Below are 20,271 nucleotides of genomic sequence, written 5' to 3'. Positions count from 1 at the left end.
GACCGGTCCCAGTACCGAGCCCTGGGGAACACCACTTGTGACTGGCCACCAACTGGATTTAACTCCATTGACCACAACCCTTTGGACCTGGCCATCCAGCCATCATGGTACTTGCTGGCTTTGAAAGCAAATGCCTAAAACTTCCCCAAAGCTGTAGATGTCTTGAAATTAAATACAGGCAATGTCTTACCTGGCTTCAGTCTTCATGAATTCCTTGTGATTGAGGGAGATTGTGGGCTGTGTGTTTGGTTGGGTAGTGTTTCTGCACATTGTGGTCATTGAGTTGTGGTCTCCTGTGTAGAGCAGAGTGTGCTGGTGGGAGTCCCACACTTAGTGTCCCCATTAGACATCATTATCTTGGACAACTAGTCCCCTTCTTCTGGTTTTTGTGGGGTTTTATTGTTTGTTGCCTGCCGATGGTGGTTCAGGGACTTGTGAGTCCTCACCTTTCGGCTGATGGGACAGCCTTCCCAAGTTTGAGTGGGTTTAGGCACACCCCTGAGCAGTTCAGATAGAAAAGCAAATTTCACCAGCTCTGAAGCCACTTAAAAATTAAAAACTAAATTAACATGCAGTGAAATGTAAATGAGTGTTTAATAGAAAGCAAAACTGTGCTCATAATGCTGATAATTTCCTCTGCAGCAAACATTCCCGACAGGCAGTTTGCTTTGTCATTTGTTAAGCACGATTGCTTTCTTGAAACACCAGACTCCCAACATGGTTAATTATCTAGTGGTAATACCCATTCCAAGGAGGAGCATTCCTTAATTACATAGAGCTGAATCTCCTCAAATTGCAGCTTGAACAAACAGAAGCACAAATATTTCTTATCGTGGAAATGAAGAGGGAGGGAATGATTTGAGCCACCGACGGCAGCCTTTGATGTCCTGTGATGTCCTGCTAACAGAAAGGAGGACGTCTTGTACAGTGGTGCAGGGCGGCACGGTCTGGTTATGGAGCTCTCCTTGGTGCGGCAGCAGAACTGAGGGTGCATTCATAACAACTCAAATTTGTGTAATAAAATCAGAAACATTCCGATGGGAGAAGGGGGAAAATATTTTTATTTGTAAGTAAACCATCCCCTGATCCACATGGGGCACATCCAAGTCATACCTAAACCCTGTGGAGCTCAAGTGCGTAATGAGGTTCCCTCAGCTTTGCTGTGGAGTAGACTCATGTCTCCAAGAAGTCTTTGTCCAGGGAGTTTTTCGTATTAGCTCAAAGTCTTCTATTGATTATTCCCACAGCCTTCCATTGCATCCTTCACCATCCTGGAGAGCTTTCTCTTCTTACTCGGCACTGTATGTCTTCTGGGTCCCAGAGACGGTATTTTCTTTTCACCAAGCTGTGTGTGTTTTGCTGTTTTTCTCCCAAGTAGGGCTGTGTGAATAATAGATTCTTCTGTTTGGTACTGAACCAAAATGATTAAAAGACCTAAGCACACAAACAAAAACCATGCACAGATGTCTTGGATGAACTACAGTTTTTTGTTTTGGTTTCTCCTACAAAAGTATAACTATGCATTTTCTCCAATTTAGTAACTCCAACAGTGAAAAAAATCCTTTTCAGATTCATCTAGTTGGCAATTTCCAGTTTTATTTATCAACTAATCTGTCGACAAGGGCAACCATTTATTACTTTTAGCACACGATGTATTTTGCCTGAGTCTCTTCATTATCCTGAATAAACACTTGAATTAGTCCATTGTGTCCTGATACTGGTGTGTCTTTAAAGGGTTGTGGTGTTACTCTAGAGTAATCATTTCTCAGATTCATCAAGGCAAACCTCAGCAGACCCAGCTTGGAATTAGATGTGGGAGAAGGAAGGAATGACATTAAAGCTGCATATTTTGATGTAAGGGAGAGATGAGGGTGTTACTGCTGCTTTGCAATCACAAGTCTGGTTTGTGTTCCGTTAACATTTTTACCAGAACGACAAAACTCACTAAGTTCTTGACTACCTTGGACAAATGTTAGTATGTTTGATAGTCATACACCGCTGCGATGGAGCATGTTGCAGAGCTCCTTCTTGGTGGAGTGGGTCAAAGACTCTCACTTACAGACCTCTTTCAATGAAACTACAATTAAGAGTCAGTAATGGGGTCTCCTTGGTTCCAGGGCATCAGAAGAGGCTGATGAACATCTCGAGGTGTTGTCTTCACAGACAAGGCCACATGTTTACCTGCTGAACATGGCTGAAAACTGAGACTTTCTTCTTCTGGGCTCAGACCAGGACTGAGACTTGGAAGGCATTTGGGTGCTAGAGATGTATTTCTGTGGGCACATATGGGCAGAGGATATTCTGTGTTGTCTTTGATTTGGAGAAGTTTTGATTTGTCATGTTCATCCTCTGCTTGAAGGTGAATCCAGGTGTCCTGAGCATTGGGGCCCTGAGTGTTAGTGACCCAGGGAGAACTGGCTGCCGTGGCTTTTTTTTTCATATTTTCATTCACTTGCATTCAGCCAAATGGAGCCCCAAGGATTATGGAGCCAAACTGTTGAGAAGATACCGAGAAAATTTAGTGGAGCTCCTCACAGACACCCAGATGCTGCTGCAGGGCATCTCTGCTGCACAGAGCCTGGCTCCTGCTGAGAGAGAGGTAAGCAGTCTCCTGCACGTGTGCAAGCAGATACTGAGCTTTAATCCCCATCTGGGATCCCTATTAAGTCCTGAGGACTTGATTTACTACCTGTCATGGCTTGGTTTGGGGCAGTCCTCCAGCAGGACTCGGTTTAATGATTCCTTAGTATCCCATAGCAGGAGTGAAGCAGATAACATATATGAACTTGAAGGTTGGCAAGTAAGAGCGGCTGATTTGGCCACCGAGGGGAGCTGCTCAGCTTTGGAGTGAGTCGAGGAAATGGCTGATGTGTTTGAGTGAAGGGCTGGGCTTCAAAGCAGTCACCGCTTGAGTTGCACCACGAGCCGGGTGTTCAGCAGGATGGGAGCAAGGGAAGACTGGGTCTGGGGTGAGCCACGATCATGGCTAAGCATGACGCAGGGCAGATGGACAGGGTCCCTTGTTAGTGCCTCACTGTGGGTCTCTCCAAGGTGATGGAGCAGGTTGTGAAGCGTGAGACCGGCGGTTTCGCCTCCCTCGTGTCCGCGGCTCTGGAGGAGCAGTCTCTGTCGGTCTGTGCCGTTTGGCAGCTGCTGCTGGCTGTGCGAGAACCTGCACCGCTGAACCTGCTCATGGAGGAGATCCGAAAACAACCTGGTGCAGAGTTTTTCTTCCAAGCAGGTGATGGTCTTGGTGTCCCCTCATGGTCTCCCTGAGCTTCTCCCACTGCTGGCAGGAGCTGCTTTCTAACTCCTTGCCCTCTCCCTGGCCAGGAAACTCTTTTCTTCCATGGGTCTCAACACCTGCATCCTCGGTGAGACGGTTGATTGGTTGGAAAAGCACTTCAGTCTGCAAATGCGGCTGCTTTGCTTGTGGCTCTGTGCCTTCAGGTTTTGCAATGAGCGAACACAATGAGCAAACCTTTTGAGAGCTGGCCACCATCCTGTGCTAATAACCAGTTGGAGGCCCATCAGACTGAAAGCATGGTTTCATCAGAGGTCTGTGTGCAGCCCTCACCCTGTCCTCCCCAGAGCCTCTTTCTCTGGCTTTGAGTTTTCCTACTTTAAAACCTAAACTGTGCTTTTCCCCCCAAATCATTTTCAAAATCTCATGCAGGTGTGAGGAGTGCTCAGGTTGCTGGTTGTGTGGGGCAGGAGACGTTGGCTGTGCAGAGGCTGGCTGTGTGTGCTGGCCCTGTGGGCACAAAGCTGGGGTTCACCTGCCTGCAGTCAGATGCCTGTGGTGTAGCTGCCTCCATCCAAACTCGTCTCCTCCATCCCCTCCGTGCTCAGCCCGGAGAAACCAGCACTTCTGGCGCATGGTGCGTCCGGCTGCTTTTTACGTGGCTGTCCTCGGATGAGGCAAATTGTGCCTAGAAATGGCTGTTTCTCTGCAAAATTCTATTCTCTGCGGAATAGGATGTCTATAATTGGGGGAGAGAAGAAATCCTGAGTCCTGGGAGAGCCGTGCCTGCCTTTTGAGGTTGTCAGTGTCTATTTCAGCTTTGGAAAACCTGATCTTCTCACCCAAAGTTGGACAAGCAGTGAGAAGGGAGGTCTGCCAGGGTTTTATGCTGGATGTCAGTGCTGCAATTAGTACAACCAAAGCTTGCCTGTAGTTGTTCGCTGTTTCCTACGCCCTAAAGAAGTCACTCCTGCTGTTAACAGCTCAGATTCAGGAGTGGGCTGGACAAAGTTAAGCAAAGCTAAGGTCTTCAGGTTCTCCTCGGGTTTTGTGTTTCTAAATACCTTTACTTTTTATTTCATCTTCAGTGTCCACCAGCGAGAGCACAGCCATTGAGATCATCCTGCGGCACAGCAAGCTGATCTCGGAGGCCATCCAGCAGAGAGCGGACCTGGAGGGCTTGGCTCCGGGGGAGGCAGGACTCACAGAAGCAGTAAAAGAGGTACGAGGGGATGCTCTCGGAGCCGGCATGGTTCGGGCCTCAAAGGGTGGACAGGCCCTAGCATGCACTGAAATCAAGGGACGCTACTTAGGTTGGGGAAGCTATCCAAAGTTGGAGGTACCCTTCTGCTGAAGTGAGAGTGTGTTGGGTGTTTTATATAAATTCTGCAGGATTTTTTAGGTAAAAGAAATTGCCAGTGCGATTCTCAGTTGGTGAAAATGTGGGTATTCAAACACAGCATAACTGTTTCAGCTCTGCAAGGGTGCTGAAGTCCTAGAGAAAGCAGAACTGCCAGGGAGTAGGTTTCCATTTGACTTGGCTGTTCCAGGACATATGAAAATGAAACGCTCCTAGAAAATGCACTGAGGATGCGGTTGCTCATTCCTGCTCTAGTTAGCTGCTGTTGGAGATCTGGAAGGGCAAGGTACATATGGGTGCGCACAGATCCTCACCTTGGTTCTCCTTGCAGTGGCTGGCTGAAGCAGGTTTGGATTTGGAAGGGAGAGAAATGCCCAGAGAGGGTTGTGTATGAAACACAGGTTTATGAGTTACATAAGCTTGTAATGCTGTAAGGCATTGAGGAACCGCTCTTTCTATGGAAAGGTGCTTTTAAGTGAGATAATACCAAAACAGAAAGTCTGAGAATTTAATTTGTTGTAACTTTTTTTTAATCCTGAAATTCTCTCAGCTCATGCCCATACATCAGTGGAGGGGCAAAGACCTGTATGGAAAGGGATTTCTTTTCTGGTTTCCCAAAGCGGGTTCCCAGCAGTAGAGATGAAACAAAGAGGATGTGCTCTCACTCACAGACCATCCTGACCTTTCACAGCCCAAAATCTCTGACATGTGATGTTTTCTTCTTCTACTTCTCCAGCTACTGAGTATTTCTGCTCAGAAGGAAAGTTCAGAGGCCTCCTTGAAAGCAGCTCTGAGCACAGCCCAGGAGAAGTCTGTTCCGGCCATCAAGATCTGTCAGCTGCTGTGCAATGTCCATGAGTCCTTCCCGGACCTGCAGCCAGTGATGCAGGAGCTGGGGCATGTGGGTAAGAAAAGCACAGGCTTTCATCCTTCTGTGATCTTTTACACATGGTTATGGGAGTCTTGGGCAGTTTGGTAGTGGACCTCGGTGTCCTGGTGGCCTGAGGTCATTTCACAGAACTGCCCCTGGCCAGATGTCAGGGCTGTGCTTGCAGGAGGATTCGCAGGGGTGACCTCTGGATCCAAGAGCTGGAGTGTGCATTTCTTCTGCTGGTAAAATGCACCATATTAAAGTTTTGTATGTTACGAGGCTCGTGGAGACAGTAACTGACCCCATATTGGTATTCCTTAACTGCGTTTGCATTTCTCCACCCCAGCCCTTGCTCTGGAGGCATTTAAGCAGCTTAGTTATGTAATTTCTGTCTATATTGGGTTATTTTTCAGATTTTTTTTCCTTAACCTGTGGGGTTTCTTTGGCTCTTCCCATACTGTTGGTTCTGTCTGAATTTAGACTTGTATTACAATCCCTTTACTTTATCTGTGTATGTGTGGATACTTCACAGGCTGATCACGAAAAGGTCACATCGGAGAGCACTTGTCTTATGCAAAGATGACCATGATGGTGCATTTTCCCAGACTATTTTCCGAGTTAATTTTCTTACAGTGCCTTAATTTGGTCTTGCTATGTATACACTTTACAGAGCCAATGATCCCCTGGGAGGGTGTCGTGGTTTAAGCCCAGCTGGCAACCAAGCACCACACAGCCGCTCGCTCACTCCCCCCAGGTGGGATGGGGGAGAGAATCGGAAGAGTAAAAGTGAGAAAGCTCGTGGGTTGAGATAAAGACAGTTTAATAGGTAAAGCAAAAGCCGCACACGCAAGCAAAGCAAAAGAAGGAATTCATTCACCACTTCCCATCGGCAGGCAGGTGTTCAGCCATCTCCAGGAAAGCAGGGCTCCATCACGCGTAACGGTTACTTGGGAAGACAAACGCCATTACTCCAGATGTCCCCCCCTTCCTTCTTCTTCCCCCAGCTTTATATGCTGAGCATGACGTCATATGGTATGGAATATCCCTTTGGTCAGTTGGGGTCAGCTGTCCCAGCTGTGTCCCCTCCCAACTTCTTGTGCACCCCCAGCCTACTCGCTGGTGGTGAGAAGCAGAAAAGGCCTTGACTCTGTGTAAGCACTGCTCAGCAGTAACTAAAACATCCCTGCTTTATCAACACTGTTTCCAGCACAAATCCAAAACACAGCCCCATACTAGCTGCTATGAAGAAAGTTAACTCTACCCCAGCCAAAACCAGCACAGAGGGTCCCACAGCAGTAGGGGAACGTTACATACTGTACTACTTTGGCAAAGGTATGAACGAAACATACGCAAATAGCAACTTGGTGAACTCCAGAAACAAACGCACATGTGAGACCCTGCCTTGAGCTGTGGGATGCTTTCCAGCTGAGCCGAATTGTATCTCTGCATCCGTCATTTGAAGGAAGAACACTTAACAGAATTTGGTGCTTTAATGAAAAAGATAACAGAGGGCCAGGAAGCTAACTGCAGGTTTGCATTCTCTTGAAAAAGATGCAAATGTGACTTGCTTATTCTGTTTGCTTGCATACATTTTTATGGCATTGTGCTTTCCAGCACATCCAAGTACAGATTCTTTGGGCTGCGGAGTCCACTGGGATGTACACAGTGTGATTTTTATCCAGGCACAGGCGCTGGTTCAGCCTAGTCCATCCCTATTTACTCGTGGTGCCGTGTGCCAGAGCTGCTTAGCTTACGGCGCAGTGTGGAAATACTGGCAGATTGCTAGGTCATTAGAGTCAGCAGCTTGTTAGAAATGTCTCGTCTTTTTTTAGGGGTGGAAGGTTTGTCTGAAAATTTGGGTCAGCACCATGATCAGTCTTTATGAATGAACACAAGCCTCCCGGCTTTGACACTTGCCATCGTTTCGTGTCTGACAGTGACAGACGAAGCCAGTGTTCCCCGCATGCTGGGAAGGGGCAGAGAGCGAGCTGCTGTTCGTTAACTTGCCTGCGTTCTCGAGCAATGAGGAAATGTTGTTGGGGTGGTAGATGGGACTGGGTGACTTGAAGCAGTGTGTGTGTAGAAGAAACTGAGGACGTGGCTTACTGCTCTAGCCGTAGGGCTCAGAGGGTGATAGCACATACTCCACTCCCCTTTCTTGACTCAGTGGCCTTAGTGGTCTCCCTGAGAGATGTCCTACACTGTAGATACACTATTCCTGCCCAGTTCAGATCTAGGTCCTCTCTTCTAACTGCCCCAAGAGCTGCCACCAATCCAGTTGGCTTTTTCACCTGGTCATGGCTCTGTTGGGGATTTCCAGAGAAAAGGCAATTCTTTCTTATCTGCCATTCCTTCTCAGCCTCCTGATGCTGCAGGCACTTGCCCCACTCCCCTTGACCCTCTCTGACCATGCTATGTGCCAGGGCTGATGCCCTGGTAACTCTAGAGGAGGTAAGCCAACAAAAATTGCACGTGCCTGTGAACGTGCAGCCCATTCTAGCTCCTGAACACCTTGCAGTGCTTACCAGCGAGGGACTCGAGGAGTCTGCTAGATTGCTCTGGCAGATGCCTGCTTCTCTGGCACCAATATCAAAGAAAGCAGACTGCTGTTACTAAGTGTCTTTGCAGGGCTTCAAGCCAAGGTTAAGATGAAATCAAGCAAGAAGCAACATCAAAAAAAAGAGGCTGGAAAAATGGTATTTACTTGGCAAAAACATATATTCTGTATGAAGTGTCCAGATGAGGATTGCCAGTTACCAGCCCCTTTTTGGCATCCTACAGATCTTTACACTGAATGTCCATATCTTAATTTCTAGGCCAGTCTCTGATATCACTGCTTACCAGCCCTAAATGTTGCGGGTGGCTTTATGGATCAATAGCCATGTGGCTCTTGGCATGAGGTGTGAATGAGAACTCTGGGCCTCATGTTTGAGGGATGTGAGCTTCCACTTGAAACAGAGGAGATCTTACATTTCTGAAGAACATATGTGCTGCATGGAGATGCATACGGTTTGCACTTCCACTTGAAAGCAACAGTTTTTACATCTCTACTGCAAAGAAAAAAAAAAAAAGAAGAAAATTCTGATACTTAATTTAGGTGAGCTGAAGCACTTGGAAAGCACTAGGCAACCCTGTGGAGGAAACTGTCTGTGTCAATCCCCAACCACACTCAGCATCATCAAAGTAATGGGTTGGTTTCTTCAGTGGAGGCACAATATGAAATCTGTTAGCTTCTCCTTGGGTCCCTTCTGTAGTCGGAGCACTTTCACTGTTGTTGGCAGCTGGTACTTGCAAGGATGAGGTTTGGCTTTTCAAGCCAACTCCATAACCTCCTCACTAGCCAGCTGCTTTCCAGGTCTCCGTACAGTCAATTCTTGGGAGATCATATTTATCAAGATGTGTCTCACTTTCAGATCTCAGAAATGTGTCAAGAACTCCAGCAAAAAGGCTTTTCTTCTGCATAGTCTTGTGTTTAAAAAAGACAGCATCTAACTTAGGCCCGAGTCAGCCCCTGGGATTGTTAAACTGTAGGGTCTGCAAGCAAAATGCCATTCTCCTCTATAAAGATTCTACGTTAGAAGCCACCATGTGTGTCTGCAACCATCGGAATGACCTTCAAGATGCAAAGGCGTAGGTGGAATTTTCTTCCAGCTTAAGCTGAAGAAGTGGGAGATGGGATGGTCATACACCAAGAGATCTTCTGCTTCTGGAGCCTAATATCTATCCTGAATTGCAGGGAGGGTAGAGCAGCCACCAGGACTACAGACTCAGCAGACCACTTACAGAACAGAAAGAGAACTTGGCATGAAATATGCCATAATTGACAGCAGGGTTTTTCTTCCAGTGATGAATGTCTTTGCCACCAGAGAATGGAAAGTGATGCAAAGTCCAGAGTCCTGGATGACCCCACAGTTAGGAATTAATGTCTGGGACCTTTCTGGTGTACGTTTACCCTCGGGCTCTGCCTGTTCCCAGGGGGCTCAGCCAGGGCCATGGCCAAGACATGGTAAGTTCATGCCCCTCAAACTTGGTGTGTAATCATTTCTTTAGTCTGGTCTTATTTCTCACGAGAGCACTTGTGTTCACCTCCAAGCTTCCTGCATCTCCAAGGATGGAAGTTGACTGGGTAACGTCTGTCACTCGATGCTGCTCTAACGAGGTATGAAGTGTTGTCTTCACCCATAGGAAGGGTTCTGGGAGACATCCTGGCTGCCAAGTGGAAAGGAATTGCTGCCCTGACGTAGCAGCGCCACGTGTCCCCTCTTCTGTTCAGGCAACAGCCAGCTCGTGGTACTTGACGCCATTAAAGAAACCTGCAAGTTCAGCAACCTGACACGTGACCTTATTGTCACATCAGCTTTGTGTCATGCAGTTTAGCATGTCTCCCATTCTCCTGTCTCATGGTAGCCAGACTTTGAAAGCCTTTTGAGGGTGTATTCCACCGTCAGGCAAGATTCCTCCGGCCATCGAGGTTGTGTATATTACACTGGCACGGGACTACAGGGTGCAGGTACCTAGCCATTGATTTCACGTGATCTGCTTCAGCTTTCTTTCAAAACTGTTCTCCGGGAGTAGTAGCATCCCCCTGAAGATGGAGAGCTGTTCCTGGAGCCCCTGTATGCATTTCCCCATGAAGGTGGACTGAAGCTGAGAGCTCCCCTTGCCTGTATACCATTACAGTCTTCTGCTGTTGTCTAAGCTAAAGGTTTGTAATCCTGAACAACATTTTCACAGGCATAAGAGCAGGAGGACCATGAGCCAGCTCTTGGTGCACTGGGGTCTGTGGCAAAACTCCTCTTCATCTGACTCAGGTTACACTCCTGCTGCCATGGCACTTCTAGACATTTCCAGTCCTGGCTTCCTTAGTGCTCATATCTTCATCCACATTCATCCTGCCCAGCAAGGTGACTTTTCTTGATGTTCAACACTTCTGGGACATGTAAAGGTACTTCTTCACTTGGGTCAGAAAAACTGACAGTGTTGGTTGTAGGGATGTGGGAAGAGACCTTAGAGGTGCAAGGCGTGTATTGCTATCTTGACAGAGAAGGACAAACTGGAAACCAGTCTTTCAATCTGTTTTTCTCCCTTAATGTGTTCAGAGCTCGGTGCGTCACCACTTGACATCTTAAGATTTCCAAGTCTGTTGGAATATGTCACCTGGTTTCTAGTTGGTTGGAAATCCAGGGCACTAGTGCTGTGCAGGGAGGACACTTTGCTGAGCTCTTCCCATAGTGAGCAAGGCAGAAATGAAGTTTTGCAAGCACAGGCTGAATTTCCTGTGCGTTGGCAAAAGGAGAAGTCTGCACTGGTTTCCATGGCCACACAGTTGCATGGTTCTCATTTTAGCAAAGAAGCCAAATATATCTTTTTGTATTTTGATTTCTTCCATACATGCATTCCCTGTGGGTCTTTTCTGTAGACTGAGATCCTAGGTGAATTTTCCAGCTTGTGCTTTTTGAGATGATGGTGTTACAGGGACTCAGAAAAGCATTAGACTTTGTAAGAAGTGAATGTAATGAGTGATTTAAAATACCTCAGGGCCCTAACCAGAAGACTCAAAAGGGTCGTAGCAAGATTATCTGTTCCCTTTCAAAGAGTGTGCATTTGGGAAGTGTTCCTGAGATTTCTTGTAATTAATGGCTGGATATCCACTCTCAGTGGCAGACTTAGATAGTATCATACCTGAGGCTCAGAGCTTCAAACATTTAATCACAGCCGTAACTTCACATGTCTGAGCAGGAGGCAGATGCTTGGACACAACAGTTGTTCTTGTTTGAGGAGCAAGCTCTTTGGAAAATCTGGCCCTGGCTCTTGCCATCTAATCCAGCCACTGGTAGGTGTGGGTGGAGAAACTCAAGGACAACTCTTGCATGCATTGTACCATGCATGGCCATGGCCACTTTCAGGCAGAGCCATGTGCCACCGTTGTGATGGGACAGCATGTCCGATATGTGTCTGTTCTTGCAGTGCAGGGACAACTGTCTGTGTAGGAGCATTCAGGAGATGGGAGACTGGGGAGCTGGTGCCCAGTCCTACTGGTCACCACCAAAACAGGAGTTGCTTTTTCTGCAGGTCTCTTGACTGAGGGAAGTGGGGAGAAACCTGGGATCAGGAAGTGGAAGGTGAACAGTGAATCCCAAGTTGAAGCCCTGGACAAAGATGAGGACAAGGCAGGAGGTGCCAGTGCCAGGGAACTGAAGGAACTCCAAGAGAAAGCTTCTTCCAAGAAGAGTTTTGTCTGCAAAGCCTGCAATAAGACCTTCCACTTCTATTGCCGCCTGAAGGTGCACACGAAACGTTGTCGGGTGGCCAGAGGAAAGCAAATCCAGTGTAGGGAGTGCAGTGAGGTCAAATCGACGAAGAAGGAGCTGGAGAAGCATCAGCTAGAGGTCCACGGGGTGGTGGGGACAGCCAAGAAGAAGAAGAAGCGTCTCCCCGTGGCATGCGATATCTGTGGCCGAGAGTTTGCTCATGCCTCAGGTAGGGTTGGTGGGAACAGGAGTGTTTGGACAGAAGTCTGGACAATATAATAAAGTGATAGTCTGAAATTTCCTTCTCCTCCTCCCTGCAGCTCTGTGAGTGCCGTGTGTGAGAAACGCGGCTCAACTCATTTCTCCTGCCCCACTGAGCACAACTGGTTTCTGATTAGTTCTTCCCTAATTGGTTTTCCACATGGCTCATCAAGGGAAAGTGGGGCTACTGGCAAATTTAAAAGCCTGCAAAAATAATCAAGCTGTTCCAGTTCTGTGGCTGGTTCAGCAGGATGAGTAAGAGGAGTTGAATCTCTTTGTCCTCCCTGTGGCAGCTCACAATATCCTGGTGGATGTCCAGGCCGGAGGACACTGGTGGACCCCTGGTGTCGCGGGTGGGTTGGTGGACCTCCAGGCTGGGTGGAGTGGTGCCTCTGCAGCAGGGTCAGGCAGGGCTGGCACTGGGTCTCACCAGTGCCACCCCAGTGTCCTGCCTGCCTCCCCAGGGATGCAGTACCACAAGCTGACGGAGCACTTCGACGAGAAGCCCTTCTCCTGCGAGGAGTGCGGGGCCAAGTTCGCGGCCAACTCCACGCTGAAGAACCACCTACGGCTGCACACAGGGGACCGGCCCTTCATGTGCAAGCATTGCCTGATGACCTTCATGCAGGCCTCTGCCCTCGCCTACCACACCAAGAGGAAGCATGCTGAGGGTGAGCCTTCCCCGTGGGAGCCCGGCCATGGGCTTGGCTTGCTCCATCCACCACTTAGTGCCCTGTTCCTCCATCTGCCTCCTGGCCACTTCCTCATCCTTTGGGGAACCCTGGGCAGCAGGTTGCTCCCAGATCTCCTTCACCTGCATGGTTTTGCCTGCAGTTCCCCACTCTGCCTTTTCCCCCATCCCCTTCTCCAGGTCCTCCAATTAGATACCCAGTTAGCAGTTTGCACTCTGTTAAGGGGATCTTCGTCTTCCTCTGCCTTCCTTGTTTTTCTCGTGAGTAGTTCTCTCTGTCCCCTCACATCTAGACTCGTGTGATGCACCATTTCCTCTGGTTAACCTGCTTTCTTCTGTCCTTTCCTCTGGCTGAATTTCACATAGTTTTTCATGCCACTGCTTCTCCTGGCCTTGCACACAGCCCCTTCCAGTACCAGGGCATAAGCGTGTTGCAGCTGGGCAGTTAACTTTGACCATGAGACATGCCAGCATGTAGTACCTCCAGAAGTGTGTAGTACTCCAGATACTTGAGGTCTGTAGTAATTTAATACTCCAGGTGTGGTTTTCTCCAGCACCTCTAGGACCTTTTTGGTCCTGCACTGAGATGCTCTGGCTACCCCTGGAAAGCCTGTTGAGTTTACGATCTCTCCCCTCTCCCTCTGAAATTAGGTGTAGTCCGGGCAGAGCTCCTGTCCCGTTAGGTGCAGGCTCTCACCCTGGGTGTCACTGCAGGGAAGATGTATGCCTGCCAGTACTGCGACGCTGTGTTCGCCCAGTCCATCGAGCTGTCACGCCACGTCCGGACTCACACGGGGGACAAGCCGTACGTCTGCCGGGAGTGTGGGAAAGGCTTTCGCCAGGCCAACGGGCTCTCCATCCACCTCCGGAACTTCCACAGTGAGTGTAGCCAGCTGCCTCCGTGGCTTGGGCAGCCCAGCCTGAGAGGCACGGCTTCTGCGGGGTCATGACAGACCCATCCGTGCTAGCGGAGGCTTGTACGGGTGTTACTGGTGCCTGCAGGCTGGCTGGGTGTCTGGTGGTGGGATTTTTCCCTCCCAAGAAAAGCAAGAGTCTCTAGTGGTTTGATGCTATGAGTAGGGTTATCCCAAAGCAAATGGCAGGGGTGGCTTCCAGCAAGCCGCAAGCTGCTGGGAACCCACCACAGGAAGCTGTAGGTGAGCAGGAGCCACAACGTCTGTATGCAAAGCCAAAACTCCCGTGCTAGTTTTCGTCTGGGGATTAACAAGCATTTATTTCCCTTTTCTTTCCTCCCTCTGTGAATTCCCTTCTTAATTCTTTCCTTTTTTTCCTTGATTTCTTTGCCCCCTGTGGTTTTTGTTGCGTTTCTGGGTGGCAGACATCGAAGATCCCTATGACTGCAAGAAGTGCCGGATGAGCTTTGCCACCCTGCAGGAGCACCGCAAGCATGTCCACGAAGCCCACTCCCGGGAGTGCCACCCCTGCCCTACCTGCTCTAAAGTCTTCAGCGCCCCATCCCTCCTGGAGCGCCACATGGTGACCCACATCGGAGGAAAGCCCTTTAGCTGTGAGATCTGTGACAAAGCTTACCAGGTGAGCTGGTGCAGCAAAGATTTGGTCTCATGTGCCGGAGGCTGCCGTTGCCTGCTTCTGCACCAGGATGTCTCTCCGGGCCCTGCGTGCTGAGTGCAGAAGTTTGTGGTCAGCAGAGGGAAAAATTGCACAGAGGAGGCAGAGTCTGTAAGGAAAAGGCAGGTCCATGTAGAGAGATGGGCTGTGACTGCAAAGGGCTCCATACCTGCCCATCTGGACCCTCAGGAATCTCTTTCACCTAAGTTTCTAGCTGCCAGGAAGTGTAGGGATAAAAATACTCGTGTTGCAAATGGCATGCCTCAGTGGGAGTGTGTGTGGGAACACATTCCTACAAGGGAACAAAAATTCAAACCAAAAGGAGACCTGCAGCGTCTGAGATGAGGATGAGGGATTCAGCAGTGTTCAGCTCTTCAGGGGCAATGGAGAAATAGAAGTGAGGCATTAGCTGTTGACCTGTGGGAGGATGAGCAGGTCTTGTACCTGCTGAGTGCAATCCCACTGTTCCTGTTGCTTTCCACGCAGTTTCTTGCTGTCATGATGCCCCTGGAACAGCTTTGAATTGTAACCATGATTTGATCCTTATCATTGCAGCAGTTGTCAGGGTTATGGTATCACAACCGGACCCACCACCCTGATGTCTTTGCAGCTCAGAATCACCGGTCCTCCAAGTTCTCCTCCCTGCAATGCAGCTTCTGTGACAAAACCTTCTCCAGCACTGCTGCTCACCGAAAGCACGTCAAAGCAGAGCACACAGGTAACGGCCCATTCGTCAGTGAACAAAACCATGTGGCGACTGCTGGGAGAGACGTAGTAATAACTCTGATAGGACAAGGTTGCGCATCCCATTTACCTGCAAATCACAGTAGGTTCTTTGTATCCTGTAGCAGTCTTTTCTGGCAAGTCTCATCTCAGCGTCTTGCAGCTCACATGCTCTTGGCCTCTCCTTTGGCCTTATCTCCAGAGATGCTCCTCATGTCTGTATGCATGTGTGGTGTTGCTGAAATATTAACAGAGCTCTGGTCCAGAAGGTCTCTTGTGGAAGACCTTGGGTGCACACTTTTCTGTTCTTGGCCTTGTTTGCAGATGTGAAGTTCCACGAGTGTGAGACGTGCAAGGAGCTCTTCCCCACGCTGGCTCTTCTGCAGGTCCATGTGAAGTGCAGGCACTCAGGTCTGTTATGTTTGCTGTTGTTCACATTAACCTTGTGAGCATTGACTGCTCCTCTCAGTGAGTGATGTCTAAGCTGTAAGTGGGAGAGTGAAGATGGACATGGTAGGGGAAGCAGAGTATGAGGAAACAGAAAATATGGATGAACTGAAAAAGCACTGGTTTTGGTGAGTCTGGGACATGTTTGTTAAGCTTCTGGAGCCACTGGAGTCAAGGAGGGATCTGGATTTGCTTGTTACAGCAGAGAAGACAGCTAAGTGCAGGTGATGAGACATCAGCGCAGAGAAATGAGGAACTGAACCCCGAACATGGGGGTTTGTGGAGGACAGAGCTAGTGGGAGACCGGAGAAAAAGGGAGTTTAGCACCAGAAAGATCACAGAAGGACCTGGGCTTGGGGAGACCGCGTCAAGGGCCCTTTGGCAAGTAGGCAAGCTGAAGCAAGGCTGTGAGGGCAGGGTGAACTGGCAGACCAGACTACTACGAAAGATGGGTCCCCATGGCTGTGCATGGGATGGCAGGAGAGGAGATGGATCAGGAGACATTGGAGGGGTCAGCCAACAGCAGCCTGGAGAGTGTGGAAGGAGAAGACCTAGATGTAGCACTCTCTGGGAGGAGGGATCCCCTGGGGTGGATAATGGGTTTGCAATAGCTGAATCAGGAGGTGCAAGCCAGACCAACAAGGAGCAGTGCTGGATGGTGCAAGGGAACAGGGAGAAGAGATGTTTGTGAGAAGGGACAGCCACAGCTACGATCAGATACACCAGCGTGGTTTCTGAATGCCAGTGCTGCAGGGAGCTGGAGCTAAAACAGACCTGAACAGCCACAGACTGTTTGACAGACAGTGGTGTAGCCTGGATAAGAGACACTGGCACATGCCGTGCCCTGAGTCCCTGGTGGGTTTCAGCCCTGCGTGTCCTGGCTGTTAGCAGCTCCCTGTACCCTTGGGCTGGCCCTGGCCATCACAGCCCAGGCTCAAGGCAGTGCTTTCTCCCTGCAGGGTCCCAGCCATTTCGCTGCTTGTACTGCTCAGCATCCTTCTGCTTCCCAGGAGCCCTGCAGAACCATGTCACCACTGAGCACTTCAAGCAGACGGAGAGCACCTTCACTTGCGAGCTCTGTGGGGAGCTCTTCCCCTCCCAGGGAGAGCTGGAGAGGCATTACAGTGCTGAGCATCCCAAGGTGGTCTTCTCCCAAGCCACCACAGCCCAGATTGTGCAGGTAAAGACTGCTCTGTGCTCTTCATCCATCCACCCCCTCCAATTTTCTTATTCTTACCAAGTCCACCCTGTGGCTCCTGTCACCCCTTCTGCTCCCTGATTCCCCCTTCTTCGAGGGGTCCAGGATGCAAGCCCCCCAGCCCACAGTGCTCTGGGATTTCTGTGCTAGTGTGAGGCGGGCTTGCTGGAGGGGAAGCAGCTCAGTCCTGGTTTTCAGGAGCCGAGGAAGAGGGACTGACAGCATGTGCAGAGGTGCGTGGTTACTCAGAGGCTATTAAAACCCAGGTGACATACTCCATGAGATAATAGCTGTTTTGTTGGAGGCCAAATGCTAGGCTTGAACCCAGACTCTTTCTCTTCAGTATCTCAGCCATCAGTGGAGAGCTCCTTGGATGAGGGAGCCAAGTGTGCAAGATTCCCTGGGCTGGCATTCCTCCAGTGGATAATCATGGGGCTTTTATTGTCTACAACTGCTTGTGGAGCTAAATTACAGCAATTTTGTGGAGAGAAATATTTGAATTACTCTCCTGTCTTCTCTTTTGCATCATCAGTGTGTGTGGTTTGGTGTTTCCCATTAGTCTCACACCTATTGTAATTGCAGACCCCTGGCGTGAAGTTAAATGTTATTACCAGAGCTGGGGCCGGGAAAGATGTGGGTAGCAAAGTGACTCTGGGGAACGTGGTGCTGTAAGTGTCTGACTCTCAGGGCATCTTCCCCGCAGGTGATTCAGACGTCGGAGCAAGGAGGAGCAGAGCACATCATCTCTTTTGATGAGGCCCAACTTGCTGGCTCCCAAGTCTTTGTGACATTGCCTGAATCCCAAATGAGCCAAGCTGGCTCCGAGCTGGTGGCAGTGACCATGGAGGACTTCTTTGATGACAAAGTCACTCTGATTTGTGAAGAAACCAAGTGAGAGTGAGCGGCGGGTGCCCATGCATGGTGCCTGATATCCACTAGACTCGTTCAGGAGCTGTACCTCAACGTGCTGCTCCAGCAGGGAGATTCAGGGTTTCTTTGGGAAAGCAGCTTCGGGTATGCAGTGCTGCAAAAGAAATGGCATGCAGCAAGCACGGCGTGGCCAAGGACAGGAGAGGTTTGCAAACATTCACAGGGGCCTGGGAAATCTCCCTGCAGTCGGCAGCTGCCAGCTCAGGTGAGCTGGACCACTCATCCCTCCTGGCTCAAGAGAAATAAAGAAGCAGAGGAAAAGATGGGAACTGGGTGTGTTCACGTGTGCTCTTCCACTGCTGTGAACAGAGTGGAGAGGAGGAGACTAGTGCAAGACAAAGTTGGAGTGGTATGGGTATGTGAAACCAAAGAAAAACCTGTCCTGAAAATTTGGGGTGGAGATTTTTATGACTGAATCAGTGATGTGCTCGCAGGTATCTGCTACTCTGCAGGGTGAGTAAGGGCTGCTTTGTTTCTTCTGTTGCTCTCGGCTATACTGTTGTGACAGCTAGAAAAGTTCTCCAGCACAGAGCTGACATTTAGGCCTCTCTGCTCAAGCAGAGGCTTCTTGAGAGTTGTGCTAAATGGCTTTGGAGCTGTTTAGGTAATACCTTGTGTAGCACAGGTCTGATCCCATCCACGTTTTTGCTGTGGCTGTCTGTTACGAAGAAGGGTCACAGGTCGGTCTGGGCATCCACATCCTCTTTGTGAGGAAACAGCCCTGAGATCTCCCACCCCTCCTCTAATTCACTGAGGACATGCTGAAGCTGCCGCACCTGAGAAAGGAGGAGGAGCTGTGCCTGCATGCCAGGGCCCCTCGTTACTGGTATCAGTGGATTGGCAGTAATGAAGGTATTTCTGTCTGAGTGTGCAATAGCTGCTGTGGCTGCACATAGACGTTCCCTGTGGCACACAGGGCATTGCTTTGTAAAATGCATTCAGATACCTACTGTAAAGTTTGCTTCTCTGGTGCCAGCACGATGCAACAGCTTCATTGCAGCACACTGGCCCCTTTAAGGCTAAATTTCATAAAGCTTTTTTATCTGCAGTTTCCTAAAATATAATCTGATAATTAATGGTTTGCTGAATCCATTATGAAGTGCAATTAGATAGATGTAGGGTTCCTGTGGCTCTGAGGGGACTGGTAGCATTTATCTTCCTTTCCCTCATGCCAAAAGGTTGAACTCTGCCACTGCGATATTTACATACTGAGCGGTGATCCCCACTGCATCTCACAGCCTGAGACCCTGCAGTGAGTGGTGCCCATTTTATCACGCTGCCCAGAGCCACGGGAGCGCAGGAGATGAACAGATTGGAGTTTTCCAGCAGCATCTTGTGCTGGCTGCTCACAGTCACCAGGCAGAGTTGGTTGTACAGGAGCGTGCCAAGGTGGTTTTGCCAGTGAGATAGTTTGCTGTTCCTGTTACAGCTTGGAGAAAAGAAGTGAACAGCAAGGGGTGACCCCAGGAGAGGGGCTTAGTGGAGCTAATGTTCTGCATGGCATTTTTTTTGTGTGTGTGGCAGCAAGCATATGACCCTGTTGAAGTGTTGCACATGTTGTGAAGTGCTCCCACCTTTCTCTTCCTCGGTTGCATGTGCAGCTTGTCCCCCAGGCTTTGCCGTGACAGAGAAATGGAGGAAGCGTGAGGTTAGGTTGCCACTGAATCCAGGAATGACCAGGAGATGGTGCTCAAGGTCTTGAGGATTAGTGCTGATGGCCAGGTGCCTCTGCACCTTTGCTGAAGCTCCTCTTAGCCTACCCAGGCCTTACCCAGCTCCTGGGCTGGCAGGTTTGGAGAGACCTTGAGCCACTGCCAAGCTGAAGGACAGCTCCAGGCTCTGGACAGGAGGCCTCCAATCCCTGGATATCACTGCTGAAAGAAGAGCCTGAAACTGGGCTGTGGCCACCTGTGGAGAGGCTACAATACATCTGGTATTGAGGTGAAGTGGTGAAAAAGCCTGGGACCCCACCCTTGGCCAGGAGGAGAGCAGAGGGGGAAATGCTGGAGACCATCTCATGCCTGCCTGGAAAAAGAAGAGCTGTGCGTGGCGCTTAGGATGAGCACGAGAGTATAATGACAGAACAAGCACGTATGTCTTGATGATCTCAGAGCAGATGTGTTGGGAGGTAAGCGGTGGATTTTGTCCCACAGGCTGGTGGAGATGGAAGCTGTTCCCCCTTTTCTGGCTCCATGGGGGCTGGGAGCTGTGGAAATCCTGCACAGGGTAGGTGAAGCTGATCTCCTTTTGTTCCTGAAAAACTCTGGAGAAAGACTAAAGGTTTAGCAGGGTTTGGGGAGAAGTTGCCTTATTTATAGCCCTCTCATAAGGCTTAGCTAGGGAAGAGCATGCAAGTGATGCATTTTGACTTTGATCTGTTTGGTCCCTGTTGACCAAGTGTTGTCACAGTTGAAGCGGGATGGTGTAAATCACACATCAGGTGCAGTTCAGGCTCACGTCTCCTGTTTAGGGCCATCTCTCCTGCCTTTGTGCCCAGCAAGAGCCTGCATGGATGTATCCTCGGCAGAGTCCTGCCAGCAGTATACGCTCAGTGAGAGCTCTGCAGCTGTACAGAGACTATCAAGCATCTCCTGTATCATTATGAGGAGATAATAACTCAGATCCCCCCGTTCCAATTCCTTCTTGATGGATGAAATACGCACATCAGAGCAAATTACAGTGTTTGCAACACCTATGTCCTACCC

The 20,271-nt window shown here is 49.5% G+C and overlaps 1 protein-coding gene across 1 annotated transcript in view; it reads left to right on the top strand.

Moving 5' to 3' along the window:
• ZBTB40 (zinc finger and BTB domain containing 40) overlaps window positions 1-17,790 on the top strand; it is a 35,770-nt gene extending 17,980 nt beyond the window's left edge. The window contains exons 4-15 of the mRNA XM_059830043.1: window positions 2,463-2,599; window positions 3,052-3,241; window positions 4,333-4,466; window positions 5,341-5,509; window positions 11,548-11,955; window positions 12,452-12,658; window positions 13,393-13,557; window positions 14,018-14,232; window positions 14,824-14,986; window positions 15,316-15,402; window positions 16,398-16,618; window positions 17,340-17,790. Of these exons, the coding sequence (XP_059686026.1) occupies window positions 2,463-2,599; window positions 3,052-3,241; window positions 4,333-4,466; window positions 5,341-5,509; window positions 11,548-11,955; window positions 12,452-12,658; window positions 13,393-13,557; window positions 14,018-14,232; window positions 14,824-14,986; window positions 15,316-15,402; window positions 16,398-16,618; window positions 17,340-17,531 (2,288 nt within the window). The 3' untranslated portion in view covers window positions 17,532-17,790. The remainder of the gene's footprint in view (window positions 1-2,462; window positions 2,600-3,051; window positions 3,242-4,332; window positions 4,467-5,340; window positions 5,510-11,547; window positions 11,956-12,451; window positions 12,659-13,392; window positions 13,558-14,017; window positions 14,233-14,823; window positions 14,987-15,315; window positions 15,403-16,397; window positions 16,619-17,339) is intronic.
• The last annotated feature ends 2,481 nt before the right edge of the window (window positions 17,791-20,271 follow it).

The sequence above is a fragment of the Gavia stellata genome, chromosome 27 (genome assembly GCF_030936135.1).
Source record: "Gavia stellata isolate bGavSte3 chromosome 27, bGavSte3.hap2, whole genome shotgun sequence".
Classification (NCBI taxonomy): domain Eukaryota; kingdom Metazoa; phylum Chordata; class Aves; order Gaviiformes; family Gaviidae; genus Gavia; species Gavia stellata.
Note: the sequence above shows the minus strand (reverse complement) of the source record. Positions and strands in the feature narration are given on the sequence as shown.